The following is a 22,912-nucleotide window of genomic DNA, read 5'->3' on the forward strand; positions in this document are numbered from 1 at the left end:
ACAGTTATTACATTAATATATCATACAACATAATTATTATTTATAATCAACATACATACATACATTTCTATATATATATAATAATATTAATATTAATTATCGACATACAATCAATCAATCAATCAACACGAGAATGATCAACCTTACTAATGGCAATGGTAGTAGCAGCAGCAGTAATGGACATCAACACTATCCACCACAACAACAATCGCAACAGAGTCAACAATTAAATACAAACAACAATACCAACAATACCAACAATACCAACAATAACAACATAAATAATAACAATCGCCACAATAATAATCAAAACAACAACAATATTAACATTAACAATAACAACAATGGTGTAGATACGAGTGGAGTCMAATTCAAAGGTGGTTGTGGTACCTCCAGTGTCAATGTCAAAGTCGGTGGGATCATTATTGTCATCCACCACCAATGGTGGTCAATCGTTGGCATTGATGGAACTGCCATCATACATATCGGTCACTCCAAAGATATCGTTGACCGATATCATCCGTTCGTATGAAGAGGCCTCCAACAAGACTCGTTCAAGAAAAGGTCCATACACAAGACCTGTTGACGGTGTTGATCCCTCGATATCCAGCAACGACGAGTCAGACAACATCAATATCGGCAACATCAACAACAACAAATCGAATGGAAGAGGATCACTTGGCAACAACAAGACATCATCAACAAAGAATACATCACAACTATCAAAGTCGTTCGCTGGCTTCAACAGCAACAGCAGTAGCAACAGCAGCAGTAGTAGTAGCTCCAGCAAGTCAGACACAATATTCTCGCATCGCTCGTCACTAACGAGTAGTATGGGTGACCTTACGATCGAGCACTTTTCCCACTTGGACCGCCCCTTCTTCACGACCGTACCAATCGACACTGACGTGTACTCGTGCCCAGTGTGGGGCTGCGCATTCATCTTCCAGAAGTACAAGGACATTGAGATTCACTGTCAGCTGCACCACCCGTCGCGACTCACCAACTCGATCGAGAGTCGTGGCGTCGACATTGTGGCGCACAACGAGATCACCGACGTCATGCTACTCGATCGCTATTCGGCCGGCTCAATCCCGCTGCTTGTCTCGGGTCTGCCCGACCAGTGGGCGTCGTCTGCCGCCGACTTCAACGTTAACACACTATTACAGCGCTATCCCAAGAACAAGACGATGTGGAACTACGCCGACGAAACGGGACGCAACCACCAGTACATTGGCGACTTCAACAAGTTCAACCAATCCACCTCCAGAACAGCACGCAACAGCTGCTGTGTCAAAATGGCGTTTGATCATCCCGACAGCTGGGGACCATTGCCATTCTTCAAGTCAAACTACCTAAATATATTAAGAGATGTAAGTAATATACAACTTGGATTGATTGATTGATTGATTGATTGATCATACTGACAAAACATCATGGCATATATCAGAGTCATTTCCCCAAGTCCTACCTATTCATCGGTGGATCAGGATCAATTATATCATTACACAGACAGTTCACCGATTTCTCAATAATAGCATTACAAGGAATGATGAGAGTAAGTTTGATTGATGGTCTGGATACTACTTTGGATAGTATTTGTGACACAACCTCCATCCATCACAATCACCATAGGTCATCCTATTCCCTCCAAACAAGATAGTGGAGATGGGAGCATTCAATAAGCACCTGTTGAACAAGGATGGAAACATGCCAAGATACATATACTTTGAGCCACAGCTCACACAGGATGACACTGCACTCATATCAAGGTTTGGAGGAAGAGTAGTGTTTGTACACAAGGAGGAGACACTATTCATCCCCGCCGGATGGTACTTCCAGACAACAATATTAGAGGATGGTAAGTGTGTCCAGCGAGCGATCTACCCACTCCCCAATCAATCAAACTAACGACATCTCGCACAATACTAGACTCCCTATCACTACACTACCAGAGCGTCAATCAGAACAACTTGGAGTTCTTCCTGCAAAACATAAAGAAGCAGGGCTTGGGCGACAACTTTACAGCATTCGACTTTACTCGGTGTATCATTGGCGACTTTTTGAAGCGCGCCACACAGCTGATAGCCAACCAGAAGAAGAACAAGAACTCACCGGTGATTCTGGAGCCGACCAGGAAGCAGTGGAACAACTTCCAGTGTTCGGCCAAACAGATGTCACTCTACCAGCATGTGATCGCGGCGCTGAAAGAGTGCTTCACACTGATCTCGGCCTACTACCTGGTGATGCAGGACAAGCCACTCGAGGAGAAGATACGCATCGAGCAAGAACAACTGGTCAACAATCTCAAGAAGGCATCCAACGATCTCAACTACTGTCTAATCGCAATGTCGAGCTTCTATGTCAATCAATGATTGTTTGATGTGACCGGTCATCGTCCTAGGTTGTATGGGTGGGCATGCATGCGATTCAAAGCTTCCCTCCTTCCTCCTAATAAAGCCATTATATATACATCTGTCCATTAATGTTATGTCCATGTGTAACAATGATTGATGATTGAATGAATGGACGAGCCTCGAGGCATGTCTTGTGTGAAGTTGGCCCAGCCAGCATCTTCAAAAAAGACTGCTTAACTTCATCAATCATTCATTCATTCATTCACAACTACAACAATGCTAAGATGTATATTCATCAACAAGACCTCAATTGGTCGATTGTTACTTCATACTCAACCATCTCAACAGTTTGCTAGACGCACCTTGATATCGTTGTCTTCAACATGTAACAACAAGTCATTATCAACGATACATCAACACAACATATATAGTAGTAATAGTACCAGAAGATCATATACTAGTACAAAGCAATTGGATAAGAATAACTTGTTTGATGGATCAGATGATGCTATAACAGTGGATGGATACAGTCAACAGGGATTCAGTGTCAATGGAGTGTTGCTACCTGGTCCCATCGTAGTCATGCCCAAAGCACTACTCCTTTGGGATGTACACGCATGCTCCGATATAACAGTCGATAGTCTTGCTGTACTATCAGTGATTGATCCTGCAATAGGTATGCATCATCACTATATGATTGATCGATCGAATTATTGAACTGACGTGTCAGGCAACACAACATAGAGTTCATAATCATTGGTACAGGAGAGAATAGAATACCATTGGATGAAGAGTTAGTATTTGAGATCAAACGAAGATATAACACAGCAGTTGAGATCATGTCCACGGTCAATGCACTGGGCACTTACAACATCTTGTCCGAGGAGGGCAGGAAGGTGGCTGTGTTTTTGTTGCCAATGGTACCTTGTCGCGAAGCCAAGGACACATATTATGTATCAAAGAAGGATTATGAAGACTTGCAAGTGGATAACAGCCTGTCATCAAGCAAACAAACATCAACGTCCATATCAGACGGTCCAGATTATGAGCCACAAAGCTTCAAGAGCGAGTACAAGCCAACCAAGAACATAGAGGAGGCTGCAAAGCATCAGCCAACACTGCTAGGTCGCACTCTAATATGGATCGCAGAGAGGCTGGCGCCAAAGGACAAGAACAAGAACAAGAAACAATGACCACTCATCCATCCATCCATGGCACAACCTATGTTATAACATGACGCGCGAATTTAGTCTCGCGACGTACTTTACTTTACTTCTTGAAGAAGTCGACCGACTCGTCCTTGACCAGCAGGGCACAGAGACGCTTCTTGATCTCTGGGTTGGTGTTGGCCAGCTGTATGAACTCATCCCTGGACACCTGCTTGTTCTTGTCCTCGTCGAGCAGTTTGAACAGATCGTCGGTCTCCTGACTGATCTCCATCATATCACGTGGCGTCAATACAATCTTATCCAAAGCAGTCGATCTGTTGTACACCTTGACGTATCTCTCCATCTTCCTGTTCATCATAATGACTGATCTCAACTCATCACGCGAGATATGTCCATCGCCATTCAGATCAATACACTTGAACGATATGTCCACAACATCATCCAGTGATCTGTTCACCAGGTATCCATAGGCCAAACAGAACTCGTTGAAGTTGATCATCCTGTAGTGCCAGTAATCGTATTAGGATCAATTCATGTAGTTGGATTGGATTGATTGATTGAATGATACTAACTTATCACCGTTCCTATCAAAGAGATTGAAGAGGATGTTGGCAAAGGTGGAGTCCATGCCTCCGTACTTCTTCTCGATTTCGGCCTTTAGTTGATCCTTGTTGAGGTATCCATCCTTTGCCAATGAGTTGAATGTCTTTAGTAGGTCTCTCAAATCAGCCTCGTCCACTATATTGATCAACAACAAGCAGTATGAGTTAGTTTGTGTTCCAAGCAACACGGACAGGTCTATATAACTTACATCTTGAGTTCTGTGCAATATCTGCAAAGTCTGCCTTGCTAGCCTTGTTACCCATGTTATGTTATGTGTATGAATTGTATCTGTATTATAGATAGAGATGATGAGATTGTTGTTTTGATTGGTTGACCATGGTTGTAATAAGTGTTAATTAATGCGCACTCTATGTCCACCCAGATATTTCCAAATTGTTTATCGAGATCACTTTTGACACCAAACTGTTTCACCCCTTTCAGTTCAGATCCGACAATGATGACACCCCATCAATAAAACAAGTTGTTGACACAAATAAATAAATGATGAACCATCAATGATACAGATATACATATATCTTATTACTATTGATGATTGGCAAGGTATATTTAAATTGAAATCGGACATACAAGTTTTGATTAATTAACAAAAAAACGATATATTTTGGGTTGTCCTCACTTTCAATCATTCAATCGATCAAACAATCCACCAAATATTTTTATATATAAACAAAGACAAGAAATCAAAATATGACAGAGGTCTACACAGCAATAGTACATACACTGTTTCATGCACCATGTTATATTGAGGAAGGAAGTATAGAACCAGCACAAAGAGGCCAGAAGGACGCTATTTTCAGTACAATCAATAGGTTCAATCAATCATTGCCACCAAGTCCTCTGAAAGATATAGTTCAACATCATTGCAATAGAGCCAACGAAGTTATCAGCACTGGTTACGCAAACCCCACTGAACATCGAAACATGATGTCTGAAGTCTATAAAGACATGATCATTCAGATTGCAAATGCAGGTGGTGTTCCAATCAACCCTCCCCAGAAGATTGAAACCAGCAACCCATCATACGGTGTTGTCTACGCTGGAGCAATTCCTCATAACATCCGAAAGGCATTCTCGAAATTTGGTTTCTAGGTTGTATTGAATAATATAATATATAAACATAATGAATGATATTGTAATACATTGTCTCTTTCCTTCTCTTGCATTGTCCTTTTTACTTGACGACGTCTTTGTCTTGGTTTCATCAAACAAACATGTTGATTCGATGAAAAACAAGTTGAAGATTTATTAGAGTGGAGGTCGACTTCCCACAAACCCCAACTCATACACGTAATTGAAGCACACTCTGACCAACAACACGACCTTTGGTGTCAAAAGCTAAAGACAAGTGAGACAAGTTAGTGTGTTGTTGAGTTCATGTCGTAGTTATATCAACTTATAATAATAATAATTATAACAACATATTTGACAGGATAAACTGGCTGAACAAACAACATTAATAATCAATCAAATAACAACAACTCGCGAGTCAATTTATATCCTCTGTATCATTAATTAATACAGAGATAGATAGAGATTTATAGAAAATAGATAAGACTCAATATTAGTTAACAGTTAGTAGTAGTAGTAGTAGTAGTAGAGCAGTAATAGAAAGTACACATACTTTAAATACAATCTAGATATCTTAGGAGGAAGTAATGTTATCGCAAAAGCAGATAACAGTCATACAAAGCAGAGTTAGAAGAAGTAGTAGTAGTAGTAGTAGTAGTCGTAGAAACAGTAGTAGTAGTGGGCATTACCAGTAGACGTAGTGTCTGAGAGAGAGAGAAAGCATTACACTGTTGTATATTTATATTACTATATTTATCTATCAAATCTAATCATTGTACATAGACTATCAATCCAATCCAACATCAATCAACATATAACAAACATACAAACAAACAAGCGAACGAGAGATCTATCGTGAGATACAAGAAGAGAGTGCGTGTTTAGAGACAGTGATAGTGAAGGGAGATGAGCTCAAAGGCAGCAGCGTTTTCCTTCCTATCAAGTATATCATTGAATGCAAAGAATGGCAATAACAACAATAATAACAACAACAACAATGGTACCAGCACCAGTAGTACTGGTAGTTCGACCACCAAGAAGAGTGGCGAGCTACCGCGGTCCAAGCATACCCCCACCAAACTAGAGCACTCTGGTAGTAGCAGTGGCAGCAGTAGTAGTGGTCCCAACACATGGATATTCAAGATACCCTACGCTTTATACAAGACAATAGACATCAGTCCCAAACATTCGATCACTCTCAATGCCATTCCAACCAAGAGTGTTGTAATCAAACAAGGTGACCAGTTCTACTTTTGTGTATCTGAACCACAGAAGGGTATGTTGTTTCTTGAACGAATGAATGAACGGAAGGAATGAGCACAAACTAACAAATATATCTATAATAGTGGACAAGATAGTTGCATTGGCAACAGTATCACATGATACAAAGAGTGGCTCTAACCCAGCTACTGTGACCATTCCACTCAAGTTTGACAAGGTGTTCTCTGACCCTGTACCAAGGGATCAACTCAGCACCAATCCACAGCTGTCCAACCTAGTCGAGTCAACATCATCATTCACCAAAGTATCCGATGCCCAACTGCCGCACTTCCTATCACTTGTCAATGGCTACACCTCCAGGAAAGTGAAGTAAGTATCGTGATTGTGGCATGGTGTCATCCAATCATATACTAACCCAACTTACTTAATCATCGAACTATGTAGGAAGGAAGCGATGAACTTTTTGTCTGGAATATCATTGGCACCACCTGGCAAGGAGGATACAGCCGGCCTCAGCCACTCCCCAACTCCCTATACTTCGCAACTGGGTGCCAAGCCTACATCAACACAGGACACCCTTGGACGCGATCAACAACAACAACAACAACCTCATTCAGTTAGTGGTGCACCAACAACATCAACATCTGCACATCATCATACATCGACCAACGCACATTTGGACACAATACAACTTCAACCAACAAGAACCAGGAAGCGGAACACCATGTATGTATCATTCATCCATTCCACAATCAATCAAAGTCAACTAACAATCATTCAGAGAGGAATACAACACAAACTATAACATAGCAACACCACAAAGGATATACTTTGCCTCGTCTTCTGGATACCCGCTACATGTATTCTCGATGATCCGTGGCGACACAAGGAAGGTCAAGCAAAGAGGAAAGAACACAAAGGAGTTCTCAGACTCGACCAACAACATCCAATCGGACATCATATCACACTCACACTTCTCGATCAAGGAGGCCAACATATTCAAGTTGAAGGAGACGTCGTACGGCCACCTGCTGATCAGCAACTATGTGGCGCCCTCAATCGATCTGACGCCGGACGACGTGGACCCCTCGGGCATCCCGCTCAAGTACGACCCGCTCTTCCTCGACAACTCTGAGCTCAAGACCGGCAAGCACAGGACGGTGATGAACCTGCACAGCTACAAGGTGTCGATCTTCCCCTACATCAAGAAGTCGGCGATCAAGGAGGAGCTCAACGAGCAGTTCAGACAGAAGCACGAGTGGATCAAGACTGGTGTCACACTGTACAAGATCAGAAAGATCAAGCGCAAGCTTCAAAAGATTGCCATGCTCTCTGACATTGAGATGTCCACACTCGCACTCTCCTACGTCCTCTTTGAGAAGTTAATCATCAAGAATGCCGTCAACAAAGAGAACATCAAGCTCTACTCTTCTGGCTGTCTACTCCTAGCTGCCAAGTTCAATGATCCAATGGCATTGGAATCACTCAAACCTTTGATAGAGGTATGTTGTAACATCGATCAATTAATCAATCAACAAGCATCACTAACATATATATTATACACATGTAGAACATTGAGAAGAAGTTCTCTATCAACAAGAAGGAGTTGTTGGCATCAGAGTTCCAGATATTCTCAGCGGTCAACTTTGGATTGTTCATTGATTATCATGATGTACTGCCGCACTTTAACAGACTGAAACAGGAACTTATGATTTCTGATCAAAGCATATCATCCACATCGAGACAACTTCCACTGCCATAGTATATATATACATATTATATTAATAATAATAAATTAATTATCCATCTATCCATCCAGTTGTGATCAGCTTTGAAATTGAATTTATGGGTGTTCACTCAAACATGAATGAAGATCATTGTTGTTTGTGAACAAACAGATAATATATATAACATAAATAATAATAATAATGACAGAGAGACAGTTGGCAAGCTTAGAGAGCAAGTTTAGTGCAGGAAACTATTATGATTTGTTGCAATCGTATAAGGCATTGTTCTTTAGGAATAGTAATGCAAACAAGACAAAGGAGACTGTTGCCTTGTTGGTATCTGGCGCAACAATCTTCTTAAAGTACGAACAGTGGAACTGTGCCGCAGAGCTATGCAGTCTACTAGTAGAGACATACAAGAAATCAAAGACTACCTATGATGATGTATCAAAGAGTAATGCTCTATTCATTCATTCATTCAATCAAACATAGTCTAACAATCAATCAATCAATCAATCAATCAATCATATAATGTGTAGACACTATTATTACACTATTCAAAGGATTCAGATGTAATGATAATGTGGCAATGACTAACTTTATGCGTGATGCTATAAAGTGGAGCGCGACTAGTGGTGCAGGTGAGCGAGGATCACCAGAGTTCCATGCACTTTTGGCAGATACATTGGCAGCAAGCGGAGACTATATAGGTGCACAGAAGCACTACATCTTTGGCAATGATCCCGCAAGCTTTGCCACAATGCTCAACAACTGGGTGCCCAAGGACGACAAGTCTGAGGGCGACCTCTACATCGCCCGCGCTGTCTTTGGCTACCTCTGTGTCAAGAACCTCAAGGACGCCAGTGTACTATTCCAGTCGTTTGTCCAGCTTCAAGGTATTGAGCAGGCTAACTTCACACCCCTGCTCAACTACATTCGCTTCCTGCTTCTCACATTGGAGCGTGATGCCCTGCCCCTGTTCAACATCCTGAAACAGAAGTATGCTCCAACCATTGCAAGAGACCCAATGTTTAGCAAGGTAAGTGAAGCTACACTCTCGCTCAATCATTCATTCAATCAACTCACTCAATCACCATCACGTCCCATTAGTATCTCGAACAAATCGCCAATATATACTACAAGGTGCCTATCCAACAGAGTGGAGGACTTGGCGCACTGCTGTCTGGACTGATGGGCGGTATGAACTCGCCACTCTTTGGTGGTGGTGGTGGCAATGGTGGCAATGATGACGTTTCGATGGAGGATGATGAGATGGACTAAGTCTCTGGCTGACTGGCTGGCTTTGACAACGATTACGATCAGGGCATGATATATGCATGACCCACCTCCCTCCCTCCAATCAATCTCGATCAATTGAATGAATACACCATTTTATGACTAGTTTCCAAAAGTGATTGATCACATCGACTCCAAGGCCTAGTTAATGCTTCAACAGGCCGCGGAGCAATGCAACTTTATGTATACTCTGGAACAAGGACTTTCTGATGACTCTGTTGCCTATTGATTGATTGATTGATCGATTGATATGTTAGATGATCCGCCACCACTACACTAACACCTTCCACTCATCCATCATGTGACTTACTCAACAAAGCTAATGTTAGAACAACAGCTGTGCTCAAACTGTATGCCAGAGCCTGTGATTGATGTGGTATGATTGATCTCGCTACAATGTTACCCTTCTCATTGAATCGTACGAGGTGATGTCTGACTAGACCTGACTGTTGATCGTAGTGCCAGTAGTCCACGGTGATTGAACCATCAGGTAGACTGACGACCTTTGGTGCATGGAATCTAGGTTTGAATATATTGAATGGTACCAAACGGAATTGATGAAGGTAGTTGGCATTTCCATGCATAGAGAATATGATACCATTGGTTGGATGTATATAATGATCGACCCAATACAATGCTATTCGTTCCTTCTCTGCCGCTGGTAAATTTATCCAATCCAACTGGAAGTGATTGATTGATTGATTGACGTGAGTGAGTGAGTGATTGAGTGAATGAGTGTACATGGATGTCAGGTCAGACATACCTCTGACATGACGATGATGGCGTTTATATCTGATTGATATTCATTGGTGACACCATCGTCTTTGTTTGATCTTGTGAAGCAACCTGTGGTCAGTGTCCTTGATCCATCGTCGAACTTGCTAATGACAACCTTTTGTGGTGATTGTAGGTCGTCTGGGAATCTGATCGTACCATTAGAACTGTGTGTTTGTTATGTTAGATGTTAGAGTCAAGTATACGATGTTAACCAATCAATCAATCACTCAATCATTCAATGGATCTATGTGAGACTGACTTTATGCTTTTAGATGTAGTCGGGTTTATCATCTTGTTATATATATTTATTAGATAAGTAGTATTAATAGTATTATTACAGAAGTATCATCAGTTTGTTGAGCAAATTAACATGATCAGATAGATGTCTTACCCGATTTATCCCAACACTACTTCTTTCTGAATCCGTCAGTCAATCAAACCCCCATGCATCTGACATTACCTTTATGGAACTTCAACTTCAAGGACGTCAAAAGTGACATAATGAATCGATTTAATCAACCAATCAATCAATTGTGTCATTGAATGAATAAATGAAAGGAATATAAAGTCGGAGATGTATATTAATAATGATTGATTTCTAATATCTATTGACTCTAGTCTCTATCTGATGCATTGTCTAAATTTAGTATATAGGATGATGACCAACTTTATTCGTATATGACACACTTTATCTATCTATGTTCATTCTCAATCATTCATAGACACTCCACTACTCCACATATCTCTTTCCAAAATGAATGTGTAAACAGTTTCAATGAAGATGGTGCTTTGAAAACATTCAAGAAAGTGATCAAAAATGGAGGGGTGTGGGTTTGAATCTAATTTTATCTTGTCTGTTCACAATGATTTAAGGACTTGAGACCTGATCAATTTATGAATCAATCAGTCAAAGACATATATACAAATAAGTCTAAATATCTACATCCAACTCTCAACTCCATTATCTCCCTTTGTATAATAAATAATAATAACAATAATAATATAAAATGTTGATCCTTATCAAATCACCAACAATCACATTCAGTTTGGATGTTCAACCAACAGATGATGTCCAGGTACTCTATAATAAGGTTGCCGAGAGGACAGAGTATAAGATCTTCCAATTCGATCTATTGTACGCTGGTGAGAAGATTGAGATTGGAAACCCTGTCTCTGGCACTGGTATCAAGAAGGAGACCACCGTCCACATGTTGGTAATCAAAGAGTTAAAGTTTGTAGTACTCTACAAGAACATGGAACATCCAGTATCTGTTCCAAACAATGATGGCCTCACTATTGCTACTCTCATGGCGTAAGTATCATCTATTCAATCATTCAATCATTCAACCAAAATGATCACACTTGCTCACCTGGAATCATTCCATCACACACTTAATCATACAGGCAAATCAAGAATATGTTGACAACTAGTATTCCAGAGTTGGCAACTCATGATATTGTGTTGAAGAAGGCTGGTAGTCCAACTGCTTTGGTCAAGCATTCATCACTTCATACCACTTTGGCAAACATGGAGGTGTTGGAGATGGAGTTGACTGAGCGTCCAAAGGTAGAGACATACAATGCACCAGCTGCTGCTGATGAGCAATTCGATCAGGATGCATTGTTGAGCAGTTTTGTCGAGTCGTCCATATCATCAGATGTCGAGATCGTCTTTTGTTTCGATACCACTGGCTCAATGTCATCGATCATCCAGAACGTCAGATCACAGGTCGAGAAGACTGTCAGTCGTCTGATGAAGGACATCCCCAACATCCGTATTGGTATCATGGGTTTGGGTGACTATTGTGATGCCTCCAAGGTGTTGACCACATTGGACCTTTCACAGAACTTGGACGAGTTGGTACAGTTCATCAAGAATGTCCCGGGCACTGGCGGTGGTGACGCCCCAGAGGCATATGAATGGGCACTCAAGAAGGCCAAGGAGCTCACCTGGTCAACACACACATCCAAGGCATTCGTTATGATTGGTGATGCCAATCCACACGAGCCATCACACACTAACTTGTCCATCAACTGGTTGGAGGAATGTGTAAGTATTCTTCATCAATCAATCACTCAAGTGATCGGTCACTGACACTCACTCAATCAATCAATCATACTTAGGATGAACTGTTTGACATGGGAGTCAAGATATATGGTGTCAAGGCATTGGGAAACTCACCATTCTATGAGGAGATTGCAAAGAGAACTGGAGGTGTATGCATCAACTTTAAGAACTTCTCATTCATCACTGAGATGTTCTTGGCCATTTGTTACCGTGAGGCTTCAAAGGAGAAGTTCAAGAAGTTCGAATCGGAATTGGCCACTCAAACTCAGAATGGTGACATGTCATCAATCATGGCCGACTTGAACAAGGAGAACTTTGAGGTCGTCGTCGCTGATTCCAAGACCGAGACACCAGCTGCAACCGAGACCACAACGACCACCTCGACTACCACCACTGCATCCCCAGACACTGCCCCCACTGGTGATATCACCTCACTTGCACCAAAGAAGGATGTTGTGGTCAAGGTCAGAGGAAAGCCAACCGCAATGAGAAGCAATGAGGGCTGGTTCAACCATGACAGGGACCATGCAACCAAGCCAACATACTACTTCCAAGTTGATTTGGGCTACTTCACCACACAGTCTGATGGCGCCGGAACATATGTCTCCAAGGATGTTGTCCCAGCTTCATACACTCACACTGATGGCACTGTCTCACGCTCAATGATGGACACTTTGTTCATTGGCTCATACTTTGGTGGTGCACGCCCCAAGACCAAGAAGAACATGGTAGTCTCAATCGTTGGTGACACGATGATTGGAAAGTCAACCTTTGTCGAGGCCATCAACAATGGATCAATGGGCAAGGTCAAGTTGCAGGAGCAGACCACACCCTACAATGCAGTGTCCCTCTCCAACATTGCAGCATATGGTGTGTGCTTTGATGTCACCAACATGAATAGTTTATCGAGGGTGCAATCCTATGTGAACCGCATCAAGAGCATCGACCCAAAGGCAAAGATATTCATCGTTGCTCTCAAGACTGACCTGGCCGACCCATCTGCATTCCCCGAGGTGCCACCTGCCGTCACTGAATGCTACAACGTTCACCACTTCTCACGTATCGCCAGCAAGGAGGAGATGAAATCATTGATCTATGGCATCAAGTCCGAGGTTATGAGAACTGCCTCCTGTTCAATCATGTAAAACACATGTTCAACTTTAAAGTGATAATCAGATGATAAATAAATATTTGTAAATATATTTATAAACATAATTCGGCTAGGAAGAATAATACTCATTAATCTATACATTCTAATAATAATAATTATGTTGGATAAACTACCTATTATATTACTTCAACATGTTGTTAATAGTCTACAACAACAACAACAACAACATCAACAACAACAACAACATGCAGTTGATATATGTTGCTTCATTTTATGTTGTAAAAGGCTATACTCTAATAGATTGTCAATTGTACGACCACAAGAAACATGTGAATGTCTTCACAATCATACATTCAACAACAACAACTTCTCTATCCTTCATCGTTGCAATCCTAATAGTATGTATTCATTCATTCATTCATTCATTCATTCTTATTTTAACATTCAATCTATCATTCATTCATTCATTCATTCATTCATTCGATCATTCAATCAAACAAAGACAAGATAATAGAAAGATATGAAGTTGAAGGACAACCATATATACTTGTTGGTAGAGATCGATCACGAGCAGTCTTTAAGAAAGAACAATCGTTTGTTACGGTCACATTACTGCCACAGGTCACATCGATACACTTTGATGAATCATCAAAGTTTGACCAACTGATCATTCCTGGTATCATCCCGGAAGGTATCACTGAGATTACATTCAATGATAGGTTCAATCAACCACTACAACCTGGTTCAATACCTGCGACTGTAACATCATTGTCACTTGGCAGTTCATACAATCATAAGATTGAGCAAGGTATCATCCCATCGTCAGTCACTGAACTTTGTCTAGGTTACACCGATCATTTCGAGCCAGGAGCACTACCAGATTCAATCAAATCATTACACTCTGAAGGTTTCAATAATCAGTTACTTGTTAATGCGTTGCCCAAATCGTTAACAGTGTTGGAACTAAAGAGGTTCGATATGCCTTTATCACCAGGAGTGTTACCGCACTCCCTAACCTCAATCCGAATGGAATACTTCGAGCAGGACATAGATACAGATGTACTACCATCACAACTCAGAACTCTCAAGTTGGAGTACTTCGACAAAGTTCTACGACCTTCTGTCCTCCCCGACTCACTTACCAAGCTCAAGCTTGGATATGGATTCAACTCCAAGATTAATCCTGGAGTTTTGTCAAGATCATTGCGATACTTGACATTTGGAGAGAACTTCAACAAGAAATTGAAAACCGGTGTACTGCCCTCCTCCCTTGTATCGTTGAAGCTTAGAGGTGTGTACAACAAACCTATGTACCAATCAGTCCTCCCTCCATCTCTTACCCACTTGGAGCTAGGTCACAAATTCTATCAACCAACCGACCATGATTGTATTCCATTATCTCTAACATCATTGGCATACTCTAATAATCTGTTCATTTGTACTACTTCAAGTACCTTCATATTCTGTCGTATACAACGTGTGACTATGAAGTCAGAAGTTAAGTATCACCTACCATTACTACCTCGTAATGAATGGTTCAATGGACAAATTCGAACATTGGTCTTGACATATTACCCAAGCTTCAGCTATTCATTAAGACAAGATGCTATAAGACAATATTTGAACTCTGGTATTGCCAACATCACACTTGGAGACTTTGGAAGTCTTTGCAGAATTGATGACAAACATTTAATTTTTTCAATAATCACAGCAAACTCTGAACAAAGAATATACATTACAACCAAAGACAATCTACTACTTGAGAACTTAATTAACAAATAACAAATAACAAATAAATTAATATTTGTTTGTTCTAGAGTTGGAAGATGAAAATGGTTGACAATCAAGAACTTCATACCTTCCATGGTGTGCACACGTGTGTTGTTGAACAAAAGGGTAGTGGAGATGGTGTGGTGTGTGAGCATTGACCAAGATCACCCTAATTAAGAACGACATGCGCATCCGGAGTTGGATGTGTTCGAGCACTACATCAAACACAAACACAAATATACAGATACACACATACTTTCACCACATTCACATATTTGAATAAACAAGTGAGCCATCTGTAACGGTCTATCAATCCAAGCCAATCCATCCAATATATGCTTAAGCCGGAATCATAATCACTTCATTCTAATGTCGACATCATAACTTGTTATATACAAATATAAATTATAATATACATTTATATAGAATAACATTGAATAATATTATTATTAATAATGGCCGATTATATTAGTGAAGAATGGATTCAGATCAATATTAGTGATGATGAAATATCATTAGGAAGTTGGGATCCATCAGAGGATGAGGATCGACTTATTGTAGGAGAGGCAAGTGGAAGCAGATGTTCAAGTAGTGGTGTGATGACACCTAGGAGAGTGATTGTAAGACTACCACTTGTTGCGGCCAGTGCTCCAATCGAGTCCTCAACATTCGTTCCTTCAATTCTTACCAGAGAGATGTTATCCTCATTGAACCTGAACATTGCAAACATTGCAAAGGATGTTTCCAGAAAGTAAATATTACAATCAAATACTAATTTGGAACATAACTCTAATCATTACAATATTACAGATGTGTTAGTGCCTCCAACTTGACCTCAGAGAAACTAGGCAACAATAGTGAAACAATGAGAGATATGTGCCAACAAACATCAAAGGAGACTGCTCAGTTAGTCAAGGACAAGATGTCCAGCATCAAGAAGAGGACCATCGTATATACCACTTGTTAACAAATAAACTATACCCAACTTGCTTGTACATTTGCTTGAAGGTCTGACAAGGAACTTCCATTTTTATCATTTTGATCAAAAAAGCCTCGTTCGTTTTTTGTCCATTGTCATTGATCCTTTTTCATTAACTCGGTTCTTTTATGAATCTGATAGTGCACATCAAATACATAACTTATATATATACATACAGATACAGATAATACAATGCCTAAACAACCATCTACACCAAAGGCTAGCAAATCAAAGACCTCGGCTACACCAAGCAAAGAGGTCAAACAAAAGGAAAAGGAAGTGATAGTCAACAATATCACCATTACCTCTGAAGATAAAGACACAATGACAGACGACAACAACAATGATAACAATGAGCTGAGTGGAAGGGCTGCAAAGGATGCAGAGAAACTGAAGGTAGGTTTGAACCTGATCGATGTGGATACACTTACTCATCTTGTTACTTACATCTATTACTCAACAAACAAACAGAATATTGAAGCTATTAAGAATGCATTGAAAGATACAGACAATACACTACTGCTAAAGGCATTACAGACCAAACATCATATCATCACCAACACTGTCAAGAACCTATCATCACCATTCGCATATCATCTACTCACAAAGATCATTGAAGACTTTGCTCAAGATGCTCTCAAGTCGTATGTTGTTCTTCATTGACGCAGGTCAGTGGGTCCTAAGCAATCATAACCTAACTTTGATCAATCAATCAATGAACTATYTWTTTAGACATATAATTACACCATGGATCAATATGATTATCAAGGATCATTCTACATATCTGTTGGCAGTGCCCAACCTTTGGTCAAAGCTTAACCGTTTGGCACCTGTTGTCGATGATATGTGGAAACTGGGAGAATCACTGACAAAGTTGGTGGGCAAGTTTGAGTTGCTCGAGAGCCACGGAAATGACAACAAAAAGAGCAGTGCTGGACAGCGCCCCGTCGAGTACGACCCTGCCCTGGTCTTTGAAGACAACAGCGATGATGAGTTCAACCCAGAGGGCAACGACGACGAGGAGGAGGACGGAGAGGATATGGACGATGTCAGTTTGGATCACGACAGCGACAATGATGGAGAGGAGGGCGACGACGACGATGATATCGAGAACATGATGGACGATGATATTCTATAAACACATATACACATTGCTATCATTATGGAACATGCCATTCGTTTACTTAACTTTGGACAGCTTGGCTTGCAACCTCAGTTTGAGGAGAATATATATGGCCGCCACGGCAATGGCCAGCGATGACAACACCATCAAAGTGATGCCAAGGCTGGGATTGTAGGTCAGCATTCGCGAGTTGGAGGCCAGCGTGCCCAGCAGCACGATGAACAATAGAAGGATCTCTGAACGATTGCGCTTGTCATTCTTGTATGGCTGGTTCAGATATAGGATGGCAAAGCCAACGCCAATCAGCAGGGCAATGACCAGTGACTGTTCGGACGAGTAGAACTGGAAGCCCACAGAGATGAAGATGAACAACAGACAGATGAGCAGTCGGATCACGTCCCAGTGTTGGTAGCGCGGTTGGAGATGGGCAAACAGCACTGGGTTGATGGTTCGATGTGAGTGGTAGCGGTTAAGTAGCGTGAGCAGTGGTAGCAGGATGGACATTAGCAACATGGTGACAATGCCAAAGGTCATGGCACCAATGTGGGCCGACGTGTAGCATTCAATTCCTTGATCGTAGTCCAAGTACCATGATGACTCGATTCTCTTGCATGGCACCAGGGTAAGGCTCGTGTAGGTAATGGGAACGTAGAAGAACAACGCTGTTGAGATCAATCGTTTGGTCCACTGAACATTCATCTCGACCAGTGGCAGGCCAAAGAGTCGGCGCACACGCTGCACGCCATGAAGGATGAAGCTGCACAGTCCCACAAACACCATGGACATGATGGTGATGTAGTATTTGGCAAGGTAACTGAGCTTGGGCGACACGCAACTGGGCAGGAAGTCAATTCTAAAATTGAATATTGAGAAGAAGTAGAAGCTGTCATTCCTTTCGCCCATGATGCCCAACAATTGAAGCGTGATAAACATCGAATATAATATGCTCCTGGTCGGTATACTATATCTTGTTAGAAGTGCCGTCATGCCAAGACAAAACAGGACGAACAATATTATGGTGCCAGGGTTGTCCTTTGTACATTCTATACGAATAGGAGGTGAGGGTTAGGATTGTGTTGATTGATTGTCGCGACTCGACCACTTACTGTGACAGTAGATGGCAGACTTGGCTGCGCCTGGAACACATTGTCCGCAAAGAACACCGGTATGGAGCGGACGGCATTGCTTCTCAAGACAGATGGTTGGATCACACTTGTAGATCTCGGGTGGGAAGGTGAAGTTGGAGAACCAGTAGCCTCGATTTGGGTACATGTTGCCATCGGGACAGTTGGTCGTTTCGGGACAGACATAGCACTCGATGCCATTGTAGCCAATCTGACCAGTGGGACAGAGAGCACAGATGTTGTTACGCAGGTACTGATTGGTCATGCACGTCTGAATGGTGATGACTGTGACGTTCTTGTACAACAACTCGCCAGATGGCGCAAGCAGTGTCAGATTCACAAGGTACTGGTCGCCAGGCTCGCCTGTCAATGTGGCGTAGAAGGTGGACTGACCGAGATAGGGTGCCGACTGCTTGGTGATTGACTCGTTGGAGTTCTGGATGCCGCGCACATTGAGAATGAACTGATAGGAGGGGTGATTGACCACCAGCTGATCATAGAAATCAATGAAGCTTCCCACGATGGGGAAGATCAGCTGTCGTTGCGGTGGCTTGGGGAAGTCCAGATTGATCTTGCGTCCGTCAGTAGCGTGTTGAGGTCCGTAGATGGCGATGTTGTTGAGGAATCTGTCGTCCAGTTCGTAGATGGGCTGCTTCTCCCAGAACAGAGCGCCACCGCCACCCGACGCCGAGTTTTGAATGAAGCTGGACTGGTAGACGAATGTAGGGGTACGCGAGTCGGATGACCAGACCACGCCACCATCCAGCATGGCCTTATTGTCAGTAAAGTAAGTGCTGGACACGTAGACCATGGTCTTGCGCCTGAACTGTGTGATGGGCGTCACGGCAATCGCACCGCCATTGTTGACGTAGGATGAGTTGTCGCTGATGTCTGTGTAGCTGCCCTGCCATGCTGAGCACTGATCGAATGAACATTGAGTGACATTGATGTTTGAGTAGTCTACAAAGATTGCGCCACCAGACGACGCTGAGCAAGAACTGAATGTATTGTTGCTGATGAATGCCGAGGTCTGTGAGATGAACATGCAGCCGCCCAGGTGTGCGCTGCCCTTCTTGAAGACGTTGGAGTTGATGGACGCGGTCGACTGCGACAGGTAGAGGATGCCGCCCATGCCGTACAGGTTGACATTGCTCTCAAAACGCGAGTTGTTGACTATGATGTTGGTGGTCTCGATGGCGAGGGCCGGACGCAAGGTGCCGAGGTTGTTGGAGAACGATGAGCCAAGGATGGTCAGCGACGACTGCATGCTGTGAATGGTCGAGTACGAGCCGTCGTTGAGCGTGAATGAGGTGAGGAAGGTCGTGCCCTGGATGGTGACGTCCGAGCTCTTGATGTGCACGATGGTACCCAGATCGCTGTTGTCCTGGAAGCGACATTGGTCGATGGTGCCTTTTGAGTCAGTGATGTGCAGCGAGTTGGACAGGATGTTCTTGAGGAACGTGCTGCCCGTGAAGTAGAAGCTGCTCTCCTGGTTGAGTTGGACGATCGACTCGGACGCCACATTGTTATCGATAGTTGAGCCCACGATGTTGATGGTCGAGTTGCTGGCCAGTAGAACGGCGCATATCTTTCCAAAGTTGTTACTGAGCGTCGAGTCCACCATGATGAGCGTGCCGCTATCGACTTGGAAACCGCCAGACACTGAGCCAATTGTGTTGGTGATGTTGCAGCGCATGAATGAGGTGTTTCCGCCGCGTTGTTTGCCGATCGGGTAGGATGGCGACGACAGGTTGGCCAGCGTGACGTCCACGAACGAGATGTCGCTGTCCTCCAAGTGCAGGGTTGAGCCTGTTGGGGAGATTGTGTTGTTGGAGATGACACTGTTGCTCCACACACCGTTTGAAGATTGAATACGGATGGCACTGTCGCCCGTTGTGTTGACGATGTTGAGGTTGTCAAAGCTTATTGATGATCGCGTGATGTTGATTGGATACACATTGAACAAGAGGTGTGAGTTGGTGATGGTGGCCGTCGTGTTGGTCAGCTCGAGCACAGGTTGCAGCTCCTTGTTGCCTGTAAACAAAAGTTGATCGCCCTTAAATTGGAGACAGTTGGCAGCGCCTAGTTGGCATCCAAACTTGTTCGAGTCGAATGTGACGCTGTCGAGTGTGGCCGTCTCCAGGCCATTGAGTGAGAGGACGTCGAAGCCAATGTTGCCTGAGAATGTAAGGTCGTTCATTGTGAGCGTGCCCTGCTTGATCGTGACCAACGGGTACTGATCAAAGATGTAGTTGGCGTTGGCCGAGAAGTTGCTGCTGGCGATGGACACCTGACAGTCGGTCGTGTCGATGGCTGTCACGAGGTTGTTGACGACTTGGGTGTCGCTGATCGAGAAGATACCCGAGGCACAACGCACGAGCGAGTAGAGTGAGTTGTTGTACAATGTCACGTGGTCGAACGACAGGATCGAGCCCTGGTTGGAGACCAGCGGGATCTGATTGTTGTACATGTAGAGGTTGGTGACGTTGATATTTGACCCCTGCGACACGCTGATGATGGACACCTCAGTCTCGAGCGATATGCCCGAGATGGTGATCGCGTCCATGTGTCCAGTAACCTGCACCAGACTGATGAAGTTGAAATCGTTGGTGTCGAAGTTCGAGCACGACGAGACGGTGACGTTTGACATGCTCAGCTGCGCGGTCGACGAGATCATCAGACCATTGTTGCTCTGTTTGAGATTGTACATTTGGACGTTGGCGATGTTGGTCTGCGCCGCCATGCCGCAGAGAATGCCGCCAATATGGCTCGAGTCGTGGATGGTGATATCGCTAATGTCGATCGAATTGAGCACGCTGGGCAGATTGATCAGCGGCACGTTGTTGCTTGTGGCGTCGTGCAGATTGAGATGACTCAGAGTCACCGACCTGTCGGTGATACTGTTGATAGGACCAGCGCGAACAAACTCTGTTGTGGTAATGCCCAGCTGTCCCATAGTCGATCGGACAGAGTTGTACAAGATGTTTGAGAATACGGTGTTTGTAATCTGTAGCGTGCCATTGATCGAAGAAAAGACCGAGCCGGGCGAGGCTGTGGTGATGTTGTTGAACGTCGAGTCTTGCACCGAGAGTGTGGCGCTGGGCGCCACGCAAGCGAGTCCCATCTGCGAGCTGGATGTGTGATTGAGCAGCGGTACCGAGGCGAACACCGCCTGGGCACCCTGCGTCACGATCACTGCATAACAGCCACTCAGCAAGCTGCTCGGACTGGGTGTGAGGTCGACAATCTGGACATCGCTTAGCGACACAGGCGCTAACAGTGCCTTGCTCGGCATGATGGGACAGTTTGTGTTGGGGTTGTAAGCGTAGGTGATGGGGGCGGGCAGCACAGAGAGCAGCGTGCCCACTGTTCCCGTCCACGTTGGGTAGACCAGCTGCTCGGATGGCAGGCCGACAATGGTCAGCGTTTTGCCTCGCGTGAATACCGTGCTGGCCAGCTGTTGGAAGTTATATACAGCGCTATCAATATATATCGTATATGATTGTTGTTCAGATATTGAATCTATCGCGCGTTGAACAGTCTGGAATGGACTGGACTTGTTTCCATTATTATTAGTGTCATCTCCACTTGGTGACACAAACAAGTCATACTCTGATAGTTTGTTTGATTGATTGATTGGTTGAGTTAGTGAATGAGTGAGCGGACTGATTGATTGAATGATTGAATGTCTGGCCGGCATGGCACGGCAACATACCTAAGGGCGTCTTAAGGGTGGTGAATAAGTTGACGTGATCGATGTAGAGGTTGAAGTTTGATTCGGCATTGAATGATACGATGGTTAGTCTGAAGGTTATGTTGTGATTGTTGCCATCGGCAAACTGCGTGACGTCGGTGTTGAATAGGTTGTACTGGTCAATGAGCTCGACATTGAAGTCTGGATCTTGATAGCAGGACGATGTTAGCCAGAAGACCAGTGTCTCATCCACATTGACAATGAATGAGAAGTGAGTGTTGGTCATCGTGATGTTGAGTGGTGGCGCCTTGAACGCAAACTGTAGCAGCAGCTGATCGGGCGACCAAGGATGCTCAGGCGTCGCTTGCAACACAGGAAACAGTACAGTTTGATTCAGATCTAGTTGTGTCAGACTGTTTGTGTTTGGATAGCCAAAGATTGCTGCTCGCTGTCCCTGGAACACGTCATACTGTGATGTTGGCTGACCTATCAATGAATGAGGATCACTCCATGCTGATGAGGCAGAGTCGTATTCAAAGCCCCAATTAGATACTATCTGTTGAGGTTGTTGTTGTGCTTGTGTTTGTGTTTGTGAATGCGCAAGCAGTATCAACGTCGTTATGAGTATCAGTAATGATCGCATTATATATGTTGTTGTTGTTGTTGTTGTTGTTGCGTTTGTTGATTGATTGAATGATTGAGAGGTTGTTTGTATGTTTGATTAGATGATACAGGTTATGCTACATTCATTGATTATATCAATGTAACATTGTATTTATATGTATGTATGATTATATGTATAAG

General features: G+C 43.2%; 11 protein-coding genes across 11 annotated transcripts; 8 read left to right on the forward strand and 3 right to left on the reverse strand.

Annotated features, from left to right (window-relative positions):
- Positions 1–401: 401 nt before the first annotated feature.
- Positions 402–2,375, forward strand: SAMD00019534_105350 (hypothetical protein; the record flags this gene model as incomplete). Its single annotated transcript, XM_012894373.1, has 4 exons — positions 402–1,373; positions 1,451–1,558; positions 1,636–1,861; positions 1,933–2,375. The coding sequence occupies 4 exons, from the start codon at positions 402–404 to the stop codon at positions 2,373–2,375; spliced, it is 1,749 nt and encodes a 582-aa protein (XP_012749827.1).
- Positions 2,376–2,633: 258 nt separating this feature from the next.
- Positions 2,634–3,550, forward strand: SAMD00019534_105360 (hypothetical protein; the record flags this gene model as incomplete). The annotated part of the gene is made up of 2 exons (XM_012894374.1): positions 2,634–3,033; positions 3,123–3,550. 2 exons carry the CDS (start codon positions 2,634–2,636, stop codon positions 3,548–3,550), a joined length of 828 nt encoding a protein of 275 aa, XP_012749828.1.
- A 76-nt stretch (positions 3,551–3,626) lies between these two features.
- On the reverse strand, positions 3,627–4,392 carry SAMD00019534_105370 (hypothetical protein; the record flags this gene model as incomplete). The annotated part of the gene is made up of 3 exons (XM_012894375.1): positions 3,627–4,026; positions 4,099–4,264; positions 4,338–4,392. The coding sequence occupies 3 exons, from the start codon at positions 4,390–4,392 to the stop codon at positions 3,627–3,629; spliced, it is 621 nt and encodes a 206-aa protein (XP_012749829.1).
- Positions 4,393–6,124: 1,732 nt separating this feature from the next.
- SAMD00019534_105380 (hypothetical protein) lies at positions 6,125–8,201 on the forward strand (the record flags this gene model as incomplete). Its single annotated transcript, XM_012894376.1, has 5 exons — positions 6,125–6,494; positions 6,565–6,808; positions 6,884–7,165; positions 7,221–7,941; positions 8,010–8,201. The coding sequence occupies 5 exons, from the start codon at positions 6,125–6,127 to the stop codon at positions 8,199–8,201; spliced, it is 1,809 nt and encodes a 602-aa protein (XP_012749830.1).
- Positions 8,202–8,367: 166 nt separating this feature from the next.
- Positions 8,368–9,447, forward strand: SAMD00019534_105390 (hypothetical protein; the record flags this gene model as incomplete). The annotated part of the gene is made up of 3 exons (XM_012894377.1): positions 8,368–8,620; positions 8,706–9,205; positions 9,277–9,447. 3 exons carry the CDS (start codon positions 8,368–8,370, stop codon positions 9,445–9,447), a joined length of 924 nt encoding a protein of 307 aa, XP_012749831.1.
- Positions 9,448–9,607: 160 nt separating this feature from the next.
- Positions 9,608–10,234, reverse strand: SAMD00019534_105400 (hypothetical protein; the record flags this gene model as incomplete). Its single annotated transcript, XM_012894378.1, has 3 exons — positions 9,608–9,684; positions 9,773–10,142; positions 10,226–10,234. 3 exons carry the CDS (start codon positions 10,232–10,234, stop codon positions 9,608–9,610), a joined length of 456 nt encoding a protein of 151 aa, XP_012749832.1.
- A 1,012-nt stretch (positions 10,235–11,246) lies between these two features.
- SAMD00019534_105410 (hypothetical protein) lies at positions 11,247–13,452 on the forward strand (the record flags this gene model as incomplete). The annotated part of the gene is made up of 3 exons (XM_012894379.1): positions 11,247–11,551; positions 11,644–12,289; positions 12,364–13,452. The coding sequence occupies 3 exons, from the start codon at positions 11,247–11,249 to the stop codon at positions 13,450–13,452; spliced, it is 2,040 nt and encodes a 679-aa protein (XP_012749833.1).
- Positions 13,453–13,979: 527 nt separating this feature from the next.
- Positions 13,980–15,194, forward strand: SAMD00019534_105420 (hypothetical protein; the record flags this gene model as incomplete). Its single annotated transcript, XM_012894380.1, has 1 exon — positions 13,980–15,194. A coding segment is annotated over one exon (1,215 nt), but the record flags the coding sequence as incomplete, so codon positions are not given.
- A 593-nt stretch (positions 15,195–15,787) lies between these two features.
- On the forward strand, positions 15,788–16,155 carry SAMD00019534_105430 (hypothetical protein; the record flags this gene model as incomplete). Its single annotated transcript, XM_012894381.1, has 2 exons — positions 15,788–15,939; positions 15,999–16,155. The coding sequence occupies 2 exons, from the start codon at positions 15,788–15,790 to the stop codon at positions 16,153–16,155; spliced, it is 309 nt and encodes a 102-aa protein (XP_012749835.1).
- A 204-nt stretch (positions 16,156–16,359) lies between these two features.
- Positions 16,360–17,305, forward strand: SAMD00019534_105440 (hypothetical protein; the record flags this gene model as incomplete). Its single annotated transcript, XM_012894382.1, has 3 exons — positions 16,360–16,563; positions 16,639–16,811; positions 16,900–17,305. The coding sequence occupies 3 exons, from the start codon at positions 16,360–16,362 to the stop codon at positions 17,303–17,305; spliced, it is 783 nt and encodes a 260-aa protein (XP_012749836.1).
- A 42-nt stretch (positions 17,306–17,347) lies between these two features.
- On the reverse strand, positions 17,348–22,751 carry SAMD00019534_105450 (hypothetical protein; the record flags this gene model as incomplete). Its single annotated transcript, XM_012894383.1, has 3 exons — positions 17,348–18,333; positions 18,397–22,026; positions 22,130–22,751. 3 exons carry the CDS (start codon positions 22,749–22,751, stop codon positions 17,348–17,350), a joined length of 5,238 nt encoding a protein of 1,745 aa, XP_012749837.1.
- Between the last annotated feature and the right edge of the window lie 161 nt (positions 22,752–22,912).

The sequence above is a fragment of the Acytostelium subglobosum genome, assembly GCF_000787575.1.
Source record: "Acytostelium subglobosum LB1 DNA, scaffold: scaffold27, whole genome shotgun sequence".
Taxonomy (NCBI): Eukaryota; Evosea; class Eumycetozoa; order Acytosteliales; family Acytosteliaceae; genus Acytostelium; species Acytostelium subglobosum.